Source organism: Primulina tabacum, chromosome 11, assembly GCF_025594145.1.
Source record: "Primulina tabacum isolate GXHZ01 chromosome 11, ASM2559414v2, whole genome shotgun sequence".
NCBI classification, from domain to species: domain Eukaryota; kingdom Viridiplantae; phylum Streptophyta; class Magnoliopsida; order Lamiales; family Gesneriaceae; genus Primulina; species Primulina tabacum.
In genome coordinates this window covers 15799608-15815364 of record NC_134560.1, presented here as the reverse complement: position 1 = coordinate 15815364, position 15757 = coordinate 15799608, and the positions used below count along the sequence as shown (strand labels likewise).

General features: G+C 34.2%; 1 protein-coding gene across 1 annotated transcript; it reads right to left on the bottom strand.

Moving 5' to 3' along the window:
- Nucleotides 1-5272: 5272 nt before the first annotated feature.
- LOC142518285 (mitogen-activated protein kinase kinase 10-like) lies at nucleotides 5273-11776 on the bottom strand. The gene is made up of 2 exons (XM_075621038.1): nucleotides 10749-11776; nucleotides 5273-5309 (listed from the first exon to the last, which is right to left on the bottom strand). The coding sequence occupies exons 1-2, from the start codon at nucleotides 11774-11776 to the stop codon at nucleotides 5273-5275; spliced, it is 1065 nt and encodes a 354-aa protein (XP_075477153.1).
- Between the last annotated feature and the right edge of the window lie 3981 nt (nucleotides 11777-15757).

Below are 15757 nucleotides of genomic sequence, written 5' to 3'. Positions count from 1 at the left end.
CAGTGAGTATAGTTAATTTCAGATTATATTATCCTCGATCTATTACATACCTCGTATATTCTATCATCTCCCTTAAATGATTTTAAATAGGATGCACATTGAGGAGCTTAAAAAAATAGATTTTCGTTTGTTAAGTAATGAGACGTCGTTACAAAAACAAAATATGGAAACATTTGCTGAATGGTTATCAAAACATGTTCTTGATAATTCTTCAGGACGAATTCAATGGCTAGCTCACGGTCCAAGAAAGCATGTTACAAGTTATACATGTTATATTATAAATGGACATCGGTTCCATACAATTGATGTTGGAAGGTCGACACAAGATAGTGGTGTTTCAGTTGAAGCCGATACTATTTGTCAATCTAATGTTAATGATTATTCATATACAATAGGAAGACTATCATACTATGGAGTTATACGAGATATTGTTTTGCTAGACTACTATTCTTTCAAAGTTCCTGTTTTTAGGTGTGATTGGGCCAATCATGGAACTGGTATCAAAATTGAAGATGGTTTTATATTCGTCAACTTACACCAAGGACTAAAAACTTTTGAAAGCGATCCTTTCATTTTTGCATCACAAGCGAAGCAAGTATTCTATTCTAGGGACGATGATGAGTCAAATTGATATGTGTTGCTAAAAGCGCTGCTTTAGGGTATTCATAACATGCACGTGGTTGAAGAGGATGCATATACGTCATCAAAACCTCTTGATGTCTCTCGACTTGATATTAACATTACTGAGAAAGAACCATATGCAATGAATGAGTGTGACGGAATTGATGTGACTGAGACATGACTGGAATTTTTAGCTGTAGATTTTATAATTATTTATTTTGATTGATATATGTTTTTTGCAAGTTATACAACTCTTTATTTACTATTGCAATAAATTTGTGCTTGTTTATTTTCAGCTATGTATCATGTCATAGTACATGTTTGATCAGGTCATTACATGGCATTGAAAAGATGAGCAAAATGGGCAAACAACGTAGCAAAGCATTTGCAGAAGAAATTCAGGTGATATCTTCTATTTTACATCAATTTTTATTTTAATAAATTACACTTGTATATTTCAATACCTCTTTTTTTGTCCTTTTACAGGAACACGTAGCTAGTAGGTTATAAAGAATGAACTCTAACAATTCAGCTAATTCATCCCAAGATTTGCATGATAAAGAACCGATTGCTGACAACAAAAATGTTAAGAAAAAAGGTCGGGGAGCATCAAAGTTGAAAATTGTTAGTGGTCAAGAAAAGCGCAAAGAGGTGGAGCGTAATGAGTTAGGACAGCCGATTGAAGATAATTCAGTTAAATACGCTTCTTTTCTAGGTTGCATGATAAAGGAATTTGTGCCATATACATTGGATGAATGGAGTGACATAGATGAAGATGTGAAGAATAAGATGTGGAGTTGTCTTCAGATAATATCTTCAGTCACTTAATATTTCATTTCAATTTTTAATACAAGTTGTAGAAATATTTTTGTGCTTCTATGTACAGATAACTTATAAAATTGAGAATTGGGAAAAAAAATCATTTTTTTAAAAGTTAGCTAAATTATGGTGCGATAGAAAATCGAAACTACAAATACTTGTACGAGAAGCTAATACAAGTCGAGTGGCTTCACGAAATCTCAGTCTTTTGAAGCCCGAATTTATGGAACAAAATAAGTGGGACTGGTTTGTAAAGAGGACACTATCACCTACCTTTCAAGTAAGTATTAATTCACTTTTCTTATAGGTATGAAATAATATCAAGAGCCTAAGGCTTTTAGCCGAGCTCATGTGATTCGAAGATTTGACCCTGTGATGTTGGAAGACTTATTCTCGTTATTCATGCCTGTTTTCCTCATTATATGGCAATTTTTAGAAGCTAACCAACATGCCTTCATAATTGTTGCAATTAGAAAATAAATGTGATGTTATTGTTAGTGTAGATGCCCTGCAAGCCAACTGTTGGCTAGGGATTTTATTGACTCAGTTGTAATTAACAATCTTTATTTTAATATAATTCATTATTTCATGGTTTGTTATTTCTTTATCTGTATACCCATGTGAAAACATAGATAAAGACCTTGATTATACTTTAATACAAATGAATCGTAATTCGATGTTGAAACTCGTTTGTAAACACTGTATGATCTAAATTCGTTCCTAATCGATTCAGCCGCCTAAAACATGGATAAAGGTCGCTTGAGCTCGAGACTAGCATTTGTGATGTTGTGTACTGCGTTTCTTGGTAAGGGCATAGAGATGTCCAAACATGCAGATGAGTAGTCATATGATGATTATACCGAACAACCCTCCCTCGAACTTTCCAAGTGGTTATCATTCATCGAGAGGATAAGTTCGTGTTTATGATTGTACACCATTAGTCCTTACGAACCGGGACAACACTGAGGCTCTATATGCTAGGGCTGTGCTTTGACATATTTATCGGCTCCAGGAGAGTTATCAGGTGGCGAGGTTGGGTACAGTTACGACACATATAGGAGCCATTGCATTGTAGTCGGGGATTCACCGCTCACCTACGGGTGTGGATATCCTATGTGATCCGATGAATTTATAGTGCGTGGAATCTCTGGCCAGAGTATGAGATGTACGTTAAAGAAGGAGTTCTCCAACCGTACATGCGATGCCACTATTTATAGTTGTCACATAGTTATCGAATTATTATGCAACCCTCGATGAACCAATGGTTGCAGATTCGATCGGGATATATGAGATGAAGGGACCGTACTGTACGTTAATCATAATCGACTGGTTCTTCCAGGCACTATCAGTGATACCTAGGGGATTATGGGGCGATGCTACTAGACGCTCTTACCATGATCCGATGGGTGCAATCAGAAATGAGTTCTGACATTCTTAATCAAGGTGTTGATGAAAAGAATGGGGCTAACTAGGGTAAGCCCGAATAAAAATAAATATTATTCTGAATCACAAAGAGTTGTGAACCCACGGCTAGCTGTATTCCTGAACCATTGAGGGTCACACAAGCACTGGATCGTTTGTTCCCGTTGAGAGAATAAATTCAAGTAGTTGAATTTATATTCTTATATAGTAAATTCAAGGAGTTGAATTTATGATAATTAAATTTTGAGAGAATAAATTCAAGGAATTGAATTTATAAAATTTGATAATTTAATTTATTAAACTCAAATTTTGGGTTTATTAAATATTAAATTTTGGAGGTGATAAATTCAAAGAGTTGAATTTATAATTAATTTAATTTATTAAGCTCAAAAGTTGAGTTTATTAAACATTAAATTAAATATTGTGAGTAGTGTGTTTAATGGGCTTGTAAGAGTACAACTCCAACATACTAAATAATTAAAGTTTTTAATGGACCTTGATTAATTAATTAAACTAGTTGGACTAGCACAATTAATAAATAAAGCACATTAATGTTAATTATGAATATTAAGTCATGGCTAAATTATAAATAGGTGTAATCAAGCCATAACCCTTGCCTTCACCTTGGAATTTTCGAAAAATCCCCTCTTCGAAAGCATGAATATTTCGGCCACCATGAATTGGTTTTTGGAGTTGAGCCGTCTCTCGATTTTAATCTCCAACGTTAAAATTTCTTCCAAATTTTCTAGTGCAATTTGGAAGAGGATCAAACAATCTAGTCGTGGACCTGATTAGAAAAAAAGAAAGGAGTCTCTTGAAGAAAGTTCGTAGGGATTCATCAAGAGCTAGATCCGTCATACCGGATTAGTTGGAGCCAAGTGATTTAGTCACCAAAGGTATAAAATTCTTACGCCTTATGGATGTTTATCGTAAAACCATACGAGTGCCCAAACAAACATATTTTGATTGTCAAAATAAAATAAAAATTTTAAAACTTCCGCTGTGTTTGGGCACATAGAAAACCGAGATCCAAGAGTTATAACATGCTATATCTACTGTAGAAGCTGTATTTATGCATAATAGTTCCTGTGAGAAATATTAGCAGTGGAACTCAATTCATGAAAAAATAATAGTTTCTGTGAGAAATATTGGCACTCCAACCACGAAAACAATAATAGTTTATGTGAGAAATATTGGAACCCATTTTAAGTTTTTACCATTTTATTACAAGAAAACAGACTTTTGGTTGTCATTGGCAAATTCTTTTTGAATGGTGCGATTCATTATTTCTGTCAAGCGATTTTGTTGAGGGTTGTCGCCACTGTTTTGTGCCTTGTGATCTCTTTCGACTTACTTAGTTCATTGAACTGTTATGATAAATATTCATGTATGTTGTTGTTTAGATGCTTCTCTCTCTTGTCACATTTATTCTCTATCATTTGAAGCCACTACTTGAATTTTAGCATTGCTTCATCCTTTGTTTTCAATATGTGTGATATCCACAGAACTCTATATCTAGAGTTCTGTGAAGCATAATCATGGCAATGTATAACAGGATGATTGAAGTAATGATGTGAGAGACACTGGATAAGCTTATCATTTCTTTTCTCTGTTGGGATTGATTGATATAAAATTGTTGAGTTTCTTGTTGTGGTGAGGTCTTGAATGAGGTTTTATAATATGCTATTCTGGTTGAGTGTTCAGTACTAAAAGAAAATCGCAATGGGCTGGACTGATACTTTCCCGTGAAGTTTTTCTCACTCATTTCCCATCCTTAATCATTATCAGTTTCCCCAAAACACAGGTTTAGTATATCATGTCTCACATGCTTAATTAGTTACTCACCACTCACATGTAGTATCAGAGCAGTGAAAGAGGGCGAGTCCCGCGATCAAGTCTTGACGCCACCTAGTTATGAATGGGAGTTTCATATATCATAAGGATTAAAAAAGCCAACATCGCATGCACATGCAACACTAATTTGTAATAGAATTAGAGACCGAAAAAAATATTTATTGCTAATTTGCAACCGACATTTTCAAATTTCATCTTTTGCACGGGCACGAACATGTTTAAAGACAACAAATATGTATCGATACATAATAATTCCAGTACAGACATTGTATTAAAACAAAATTTTTTGATAAGTATGATTTGACGTGGATTATTCCTTGTGACAGACACATTTTTGAAGAAGAGTGATGGAGGAATAAAGAAGCACTGTGATATAGAATTTGTGTAAACAAGAGCACCGAAGAAAGAATTTTTGCTATAAATAGCTAGCCAAAGCTGGGAGAATGTGTGTCATGGGTACTTGCTTTCTTGAAATTTTTCCCATAACAAGAGCACATGAAATGTAGCATTGCTTCAATATGTTGTACTTGAATTTTATACATTGCTTCACAGAACTCTAGATCTCCAAGTTTGTATCCACACAATATATTATGCTTTCCAACTTGGTCTTACTATAGTATACACTTTCATATGTTATACATTGCTTCTTTTTGTTGCAATTAACATGATAATACTTGTAATTAATAACTTGGTTATGTTATATCTCAGGAAAAGAGTGCAAGATTTAGAGCAATGAGGGTAAAACAAGACCACATTCACACAATGAGCCGGAGAGGTTATACTCGTTTGACTCACATTATGTTAAATATTGTTTTTTTTATATTTTCTAATTTAAGTAATAAGTAATGGTATAATATATATACATCTTTTGAATTTATATAATTCTATTTTTAAGGAGAAGACAACTCAAGGAGATACAAATATTACAAGATCGCAAGTTTGGATTGAAGTGCACAAGAAAAAAAATGGGTAACCTAGTACTCAAGCTGTTGAAGAGAAAATGTTAATAGAATTATTTTTTTTATTTGTATCAGATCCGAACAAAAAAATTACCAAACTAAATTTGTTATTTTCTCAGAATTATCTTTGTTATTTGCATAAACAAATACAAGAATGTCCTACCTGAATCTCAAAACACAACTAGTTTAGCTGATGATGTAATAAGCCTTGTGTTTGGCAAGGAAGCTCGGGGTAGAGTGCGTGGGATGGGCTTTGGAGTTACACCATCAAAAGTTGGAGCTTATGTACAGCAAAATGACACTTTTTAACAACTTCAAGATATGGTGCATAACCTTAAACAAGAAATGAAGTCAATGCTTTTACAAAGTATGAGACAACAAAATCAACAAGAACATGTTATTAATTAAACAACATACAAAATCAGTTTGATATATTCTACATTTAAATTGTTTTGGATTATCATGAAGACATGCTTGACACAATTAGTTTGTAAACTTAGGTTGCTAGTGGTGGCATTGGTAGCGGTATTTGGAATGAAGTTGGTAGCAATAATGATATCAATATTGGTGCAAAAAAAAGTTGTGATTTTGATAATGTTAAAAAACATCTTGCTACAGCTTAGGTAACTATCTTAAAATTATGTGTTTCTAAACTACAAGATTTTTACAAAATAGGAATCGTAAAATTAACAAATTTGTATTGTTTATTTGCAGTCAAATTTGAAGAATGTGAGTTGTGGAGATATATGTGCTAATAGTAAATGTAAGTTGGTTCATTGGTCTATTGATGAATTAGTTGTTGCGGAAGGTCGAATTGCATCTACAGGTCCAAACACAAAAGTGCATCATGTTGTTCTTCGTCGATCTTGTTGGAAAGTTTGGGTTGGTAAGGTTTTGGTAGAGAAGATGGATCTAATTCGACCAAATGATGAAATGCAGTTTCTCAATGACGGAATAAGAAGCACGGTCGCGTGGTTATCTAAATTTGTAGTATTGTGTGATTGATATAGATTCTAATAATTTTTGTGGATTGAAAATTTAATCATTGGTATGTTCTAACTATTTTGTGACAGATTTTGTATCTTGAGACTTTCTGTTTTGGTAAATATGATGAAAAAAAAATGAATTTTATTAATTTTTTTTGTGGTGTATACTTAAATTTGCACTAAATTTATTATAAAAACTTGATTTCTCGTTTATGTGAAAATAGAGTTTTTCCGCGTTCCAAGCGCCGTGGCGTTGATCCAGAAGCGCCTAGGCGCTGAACCCACGGCAGAGGCAGCATCTAGGCGCCTCTCTGTAGCGCCTAGGCGCTAACATTTTGCACCATGTAGGCAGATGAAATTGAATTTTTTTGTACAAATTTTCTTTTAACGGCATGCAAACATACGCCGTTGATATTCTTATCCACGACTTACAGTGCGCGCTGTCAATGCTTGTATCCACGACGTATAATGCGAGCTAAAGATACAAATTTTCTTTTAACGGCGTGCAAACATACGCCGTTGTTGTTCTTATCCACGACTTGCAGTGCGTATTCACGACGCATAATGCGAGCTATAGATACAAATTTTCTTTTAACAGCATGCAAATATACGTCGTTGATGTTCTTATCCACGACTTGCAGTGCGCGATGTCGACGCTTGTATCCATGACGTAAAATGCTAGCTATAGATACAATTATTCGCAGTGTGCGCTGCGTGCTGTCGATTCTCGTATCCACGACGTACGGTGCGCGGTGTCGATTCTTCTATACAGGACATGCGGTGCATGCCATCGACTCTTGTATCCTCGACGTGTGTGCACACTGTCATACCATTATTTGCACCAAGCATTGTCCGCTATCAATACCTATGACTTTCAACAACTTTTAACAGTGTAACATGCAATGCGCGCTGCGGAAAGCCCATCTGCGCTCTGCAAATATTCATTTTTGTTATAGTATTTGAAGTGAATCTTGGTTAGTGGCATAATGATCTAGCATATTAGTTACATTATTATATATGGTTGCAATTTGCAAGGTGTGTTCTTAAACCTTTATAACCAAATTATTTGGTAAAACGTAATGAAATTCATTAACATGTTTATATTAAAGTTTAAGATACAACTATAAAATATCAAAAATTGTCTTCGGTTCAATCTAAATAATTGAATGGATTTTTCAAACTTCTAACTCATAATCAAACTCTTTCTTTTTCTCTCAAACCTCGCACCACCTCTCTTCTCTTTTTTTTCTCTTCTCGTATTCTCTCCTCTTGTTTATCTCTATCACTATCTAATTTTCAAAATTTGTCTCTATAATATTTTCTTTTTTCCTTTTTAGATTTTTCATTTTTATTGCATATTTATTAATTTTTTATTTTAATTTCATAGAAAATTTTGAATTTCAGAATTGATTTTGTTATTTTAAACCTCTTAAATTTAATAGTTGAATAACCTCTCAACAAGCATGATAAAAAATAAAATAAAAATTAAGATTTTAAACTATAATTTATAAAGAAATTTTATGATATAATTGATAAAATAATTTGGTTCATTTGTTATTTAAAAAATTATATTTTATGACTTTTAATCTTAAATTCTACAAGGTTTAAAATTGTAACTATGAATTTTTTTTAATAAAATTATTACACTACTTATAAAAAACTCATAAAGTTTTATTGGTTCATATAATTGAAATTAAAAGTAATTTTTTAATAAATTTAAAAAAATTATTAAATTTTTGACTAAAAATTTATTTTTAAAATTATTTTGTGTATTTTCAATTATTCTGTAAACTATTATATCCATGTGAAAAAATATTGTTTATAATTGTATGAATATAATTATTTTATAAAAATATGATACCTTACCGATTAGTTTAAAATGCTTAAAAAATCAATTTTTAGTCAAAATATTACTTAAAAAATTAACTTTATGTATTAAAACAATTAATTTCAATTATATGACTAGGTTTATTTTACAATCTTCATCTTAATTTTATTAATAGAATGATGTCTTTTTAAAATTTTAGGATTAAATCATTTAACATTTAAATAATTTAGTTTATTTAATAATATAAATTTTTAAAAACTATTTCAAACTGAATATGTTATCTATGTCAATTAATTAAAAAAATTATAAAAAATAATATGTTATAATTAAGTAAAAAAATCGTACAATTATATACAAAAAAATTTACAAAAGTCTATAAAAATAATGAAAAAAAGTCTACAAGAATCCTGAGAAATCAGTTTGCAAATCTGTGAGATTTTGTAAATATAAGTAAAAATCAAAAGTCAATAAAATTCTAGATTAAATATACCCTACTAAATGCTCGAAATATCAGATATAAGGTTAATCCATTTGGAACCAATTAGGAATCAAAGGTAAAGGGGAATGACACAAAAATAAAGTAAAGAACAGCACGAAATATTTAAAAGCAATCAGGAAATCTAAAAAATTTCGAACTTCCTTGCAATCTTTCGAACAATTCCCTCTTTTGCTTTTCCTGTCAAACTGATTGTCCAAGTTGATTTGTTGTATCAAAACTTGACTAAAGTCGGGTATCGTTGACTAAAGTCTGGTATTTCTATAATAGGTTACTAATATCAATATCATATATGGAGCTCGATTTCCATCAATTTTTTCCCTCTAACGTAGTTCAATAACTTTTTCTTTTTTTTCCTTTTTGCACTTTTTTTCATCGAAATTGTGACATTGAGTTATTTTTATTGATTTGACGTCGATATTACTAATGTGGCTGATAGCAAGTTCGTATTTTGATGAAAAACAACGACAAATATAAGAGAAGTGGCGTTATTGATTAATTGGAGGACAATAACAAAATTTCAGCTAAAGGGGCAAATATCCTTCTTTTCACTAATATTTATTACCAGAGGCGGATTCACTGTAGTGTAGGCCTAAAAATATTATTACTATATAAGATATATTATATTATTTAGTATATATATTATTTGACCATAAAAAAAATTATCGATAAACGGCCCCCGAAATTTTTTTAAAAAATTATTACTATATAAGATATATTTTATTATTTAGTATATATATTATTTGACCATAAAAAAATAAAGTATCTATAATTAGTTTAATGATTATAGACTTTTAAGGTTTACACATGTGGTCCGCGTTCCATTCTCTGCAATTTTTTTTCGAAAAACTAAAACGGGTCTTTACAAAGGGTCAAAGGCCCCTACTTAAAACTTTCATAGTTGGTGGTGAGTCGGCTCCCAAACATATAATGCTGGATCCGCCCCTTTTTATTACCATGTATCTATCTTTTTTATTTTTTGTGTAAAGGATGTTATTTTCTTATTTAGTCTAAAAGGAATAATGTGAAATAGAAAATAAACAGAGAGGAAACTTTCTTGTAGACACGCGTAAGCGTAATTGCATCGCAGGTTCTTATAACTCTTACATTGTATTCATTGTCGTTTTAAAAAAATGATTAACCCCAAATTATTATAAGATTCAATTATATCTGATTATAAATTCGTTTTAACTTCTATTCATCTAAACCATAATAAGTACATATTTTAACATTTGGGAAAATATTTTATCTCGTTTGTTAGATTTTTTATTTTAAGCTTTAATTTGGAGCACTAACTTTGATTGTTTTTCAAAATTCCAATCATAATTAAATAAAATTTTGACATTAATCGAAATGTTAACGTAACATCAGAAATTACAGAAATTACTAGGTGAAAATTAAATTTGTTTACCAAAATCAAAATTTGAAAATGTAATTGACCAAATTAAAACAAAAAATAGGACAAGTACTTGGTATTAAAAAAAAAGTTTTTTAGCTTAAAAAGTTAGGAGTAGTCATTTTTATGATTTGTTAAGTGAAATGGTTATGGAGACAGCTAAAATTTGGAATTAAGTTTCTAATATATGATCTGTGAAATTAGCAGCTACATCTTTAAATATTTAGTTTTATACTACACGAATCACAAATATATAATAAAATTCACTATAATATGATACTAACAAATATACATTCTTATTTAAAACATATATATATATACATACACATTAATTCCTAGGATGCAACACTCACAGTTACACCATTACTTTTCATTAGAAGATGTATTATTGTTAACAAAAGGGTGAGAAAGAAGCTCTTCCACAGTCCCTCTGATCCTCCAGTCTCTTTCCAAACACCTTTGGCAAAAACTCTGGAACTCCAAAGAAGCCAACCTTAGCAAGGGTTTCACATCCACTTCAAAGCAAATCGCACACATCAAAGTCACCCAATCAGGCTTCTGCCCCGGCATGATCAACGGGAAACGCCCCACGTAACATTCCATAGCCACCAGGCCGAGTGACCATATGTCTCCCGCAAACCCTCCCGAGCACCCATCCTTGTTCCATTTCTCAGGGTCCATCCTCTCAGGACTCATGTACGCGCACGTGCCCACACAAGAGTCCATACTGTCTGCCTGGTTTCGGTTTATCACTCGACTCGCACCAAAATCGGCTAGTTTCACCTCTCCTTTTGCTCCATTCACCAACAAATTTGAGGGTTTTATGTCTCCATGCACTATTTGCATCCCATGCAAATATTGCAACCCTTTCAACACATTTCTTGCTATCCCTGAAATCACGCTCTCAGGCAGTTTCTTGTTCTTGCTCAGTATATCGTGCAATGATCCCATATCCATGTACTCCATCACGAAGCAAAGATCACCTCTTCTACCATTACCCTCTTTAAATCCACTATCGAGAACACCTAAACACCTCACAATGTACTCCGAGTTGTCGACACGTGTGAGTATATCTGCTTCACTCATCGCCAGTTGTCGATAGTCGACGTCTTCCAAGTTATCGAAGTCGTGCAGCACTTTCAAAGCATAAATCATACCAGTCTGCTCATGACAAACCTTGTAAACAGTGCCACCACTGCCATGTCCAAGAATTTCGAGTTTCTTGAGGTCCGAAATGCATTTAGTACCTAGCCAGCTAGAATTTGAGCCCGAACTTGCAGACGACAATGATGATGACGACCCTGATGATGGAAACGACATAAGAACGTAATTAAGGTCCAAAGGCAACATCAATCTCAAAGCCTGTTGCTGTCTTCTTTCCCTCATCGAAGTCATCTTTTTTTCACACACTACACACACTAGCTTGAACATGTGCCTAAATACGAATATATTATGTGGGTTTTTTGTTGGGGATTTTAAATTATATTTATTTGGTTTAGAGTGAAGATAGGCTTAAAGATGAATTTGGAGCTGCCACTTGTGATATTTCAGGTATCCACAATGCTATTTCCATGCACACATCTTGAACATGTGCCTAAATACGCTATATTATGTAATATTATAATTTTGTTTGTTAATTAAATATTAACTACCAATAGAGGTCTGCAAGACGTACGGATGGAAATTTACCAACCCGTGAATATATACACATCATATGCATTAATGGTGGAAAATTCATCTATTATATTAATTTCAAGCTTCATCAGTATTATTCTTACATGCACGTGGGTAATCTAAATTATCAAATTTTGTTTTTTCATTCACTAATCGATTGGGAAAAAATTTCGATGCAATAATTGATACGATGACGCCATCCGATAAAATGCGAAACAAAATTTACATTTTTTTTCAACTGATCAGATTTAGCCAAAAAAAAAAAAATTCATAAAGAAATTCAACACAAATCTACTCAATTGAATCGCCAAACTGCTTTTATTCAGCCGATAAGTTTAGTTTAACCAAGACTAGGCAACCACTTGGTCAAAATGCAACTGGTATATGAACAGTATCTAAAAAAATATATACTAAATGAAAAGAGTAAATAAGACTTCAAGGTCTTCTTTGTACAATGGCGAAGTTATGGCACGTTCATCACTATCGGTTCACATTCATGACGAACACACCCGTAGGCCGTACCATTTCAAACTCTTCTGGAATTGGATGAAAGATGCCCCGTCTGCTCGTTGAGCTGCACCATGTTCTGAGAGTTGTCCCATCCGTTTTCCAATGGCTTTCTCTTGCTTATCTCAAGAGTTTTATCCGTTAAATTCAGGTCAGTCTCAGCCAGAAATGTAGTTGGATTTCGAAGAAACGTTTCCCAGAAAAGATCGCCAACTTCAGGGAGTTCTTCATAATCCCATTCCAGATCCATTTCTGTTTCCATTCCCATGATATTAGCATTGATTTCTGGTATGCTTTCAGATAACTCCGACATTACGGTATCAGTCAGTTGAGGGATCATGTAAGGAACTTGCGCGTGATCACTTACAATCTCAAAAGGCAAGCTGAAGGGAGGGTGATTGAACCTCATGTGCCACTTCAGAACTGATACCGCCATAAGAGTCCAGGTCATGGATGACCCGATATATTAAATGGATAGCTCAAATTAGGGTCAATCTGTAGGATGAATTCTTCTAGAGTCGGGCATGTTGAGGCCTGGGACATCTTCTCCCCAGGCTACCAAAAGCCCGGGCTCTCATATAAGCTCCCGGATGATGTCTACCCAGGTACCTCGATAACAGTGCCGCACTCGAGTGCGAGAGCAGGTAAAATCTAACCTTGATAAGTGTACTTGACAGAATCATACACTACAACAAAAATGGCTTTTCGCAGCGCCCAAATTCTCTTTCCGCACCGCACATTGCACGCTGCAAAGTTGCAAGCTGTTGAAAGTTCAAGATTATCCACGGCATACATGTGCACGCTGTTAATACTATTATCCACGGCGTGCATATATGCACATGCACGCCGTTAATACAACTATCCGCAGCGTGCAATGTACGCCGTTAAAAATCATAGAACATCTAGCATTAGCGACGTATTTTGACAAAACCGTCGCTAATCGGCGATGCTTCGTAACCGAAGACGCCGTCGCTAAATTAGCGACGGTATTTAGCGACGGTATTTAAATTTAGCGACAGTTAAAAACCTGTCGCTACATTTCACGACGGTTAAAAATCGTCGCTAAATTTTTCGTAAAAATAAAAAAAATTTACTTTTATAATTTAATAAATTTTTAAAAAAATTACAATACAACTATGACAACAATACTAATGATCTTAACTAACACTTAAAAAATTAAAAAAATATTTAAACAAAAAAACGTATCTAAATCGAAACTAAAATCGTATAGAAGAGAAAATTTTAAGTTTTATGAAGTGGTGTGGAGAAAAAATGGAACGAAAATCTGATATTTATAGGCAATTTGCGACTACTAGCGACGCTTGTCCATTAAACCGTCGCTAATAGCGATGGTTGAAATAGAACCGTTGCTAATAGCGACAGTTTTTTTTATTAAACTGTGGGTTATTTACGGCTATTAGCGATGGTTTAATAATAACCGTCGCTTTACTCAACCGTCGCCGATTTAAAATCGGCAATGGTTTATCATAAACTGTCGCGAAATATAGCGACGGTTTAAAAAAACCGTCGCAAGACCAAAATCGTCGCTAATTTAAAAATTCGCACCCATTTTCCGCAGCGTGCTAATAATATCATGCCGTGAATAATATTATTGACGGCGTGCGATTAATGTACGCCGTTTATGTCTAAACACGATTTTTTTTTAAAAATGATTTACTTTTAATAGCGCACATAAACATGCACGCTGTTAATAATACTATTAACGGCGTGCTTTTATTGTGCGCTACGAATATTGCATAGGTTATTAACTGCTCACATATAACTGCACGTTGTCGTTTATATAATTTATTAACAACACACATAAATGCATGCTGCGGATATTACTATCTGCAGCGTGCTTTTAATGCACGTCGTTATTTCTGTCAAGTGCAACAATATTAACAACGCACATATGATTGCATGCCGTTAAAAGTAGTATTCGCACCGTGTTTTTAATACACGCTGTTGATGACGTGCTGCGGAAAATCATTTTTCTTGTAGTGATACTAATGTGACACGATGGAAAAGTAGGATGGCGTCACAGGAAGTAAACATCTAAGATCACAAGTGAGAAGCAGGCACTGAAAACAAGGTACTCATCATCTTCTTTCCTATAAATAGCAGGTATGTTTTACATTTCAAGAAGAAGGATACTCTTGTTTCCAAGCTCTTGACACCCACGTATATTCATACATATACAGCATTTTATCCCTTCATCTTCACCCGCTGACTTAAGCATCGGAGTGGTCACGCCGGACACCCCTCCGGTGCCCATTCATGAGTTCATTTCCTTGTTTGCAAGTTATAGTTGAAGCCATATTCCTTGCTCATTTTCCTTAAACACAACTCTCAAAATCATCTGATGGATTGCCCTGATCTAGCTCACCCAATTCACTAGGATCGCATCATTGGCGCCATCTATGGAAAATTGAGCTCAAGACGTTGACATGGCTCCTACAAGAAGGACGAATCAAGACATTTCTCGGATTCTGGGAGATAATGCACTTACCTCTGGACAAGGTGATCCTCCGCTCACAGGACCTCCACCTGTTATTACTTTATCCCTGGAGGATTTGGCTCGGATTATATCCGATGCAATGGAGAAGGATGTAGCAAGAAGAGCCCCTTCTAATCATGCTACACAACTCGAAGGTGAGCAAGAGAGAGAGTAGGAGATGAGAGAGGAGGAAGTGATGATGAGAGGAGGGGGAATCCAGTGCTGGTTCTAAGTCTCCTAATGTGACCGAGGAGTTGGAAGAATTGAGGCAGAAGATGGAGGGTCGGAGTCATTCTCGGGTAATCGCTAAAGGATGCCCATTTGTTGATGCTATTGTCCGGGAACTTCTGCCCAGGCATTTTAAGCCTGCCAAAATAAGGACTATGATAGCAGCGTTGACCCGGAGCAGCATTTGGCTAGGTTTGAGAACATGGTCATGCTGCACTGTTATGCTGATAGGATCAAGTGCAAAGTATTTCTGACCACTTTGGTTGACTCATCCCAAAGATGGTTTGAGGGATTGGCCACTCAGAGTATACATTCTTTCGAGGATTTCCAGAAGGTGTTTCTACATCACTTTAGCAGCAGCAAGAAGTACAAAAAGACTGTATTTAGTCTTTTTGAAGTAAAGCAGCTCCCAAAAGAGAGTCTGAGGTTTTACATTCAGAGATTCAACAGAGTTGCTTTGGATGTCTTTT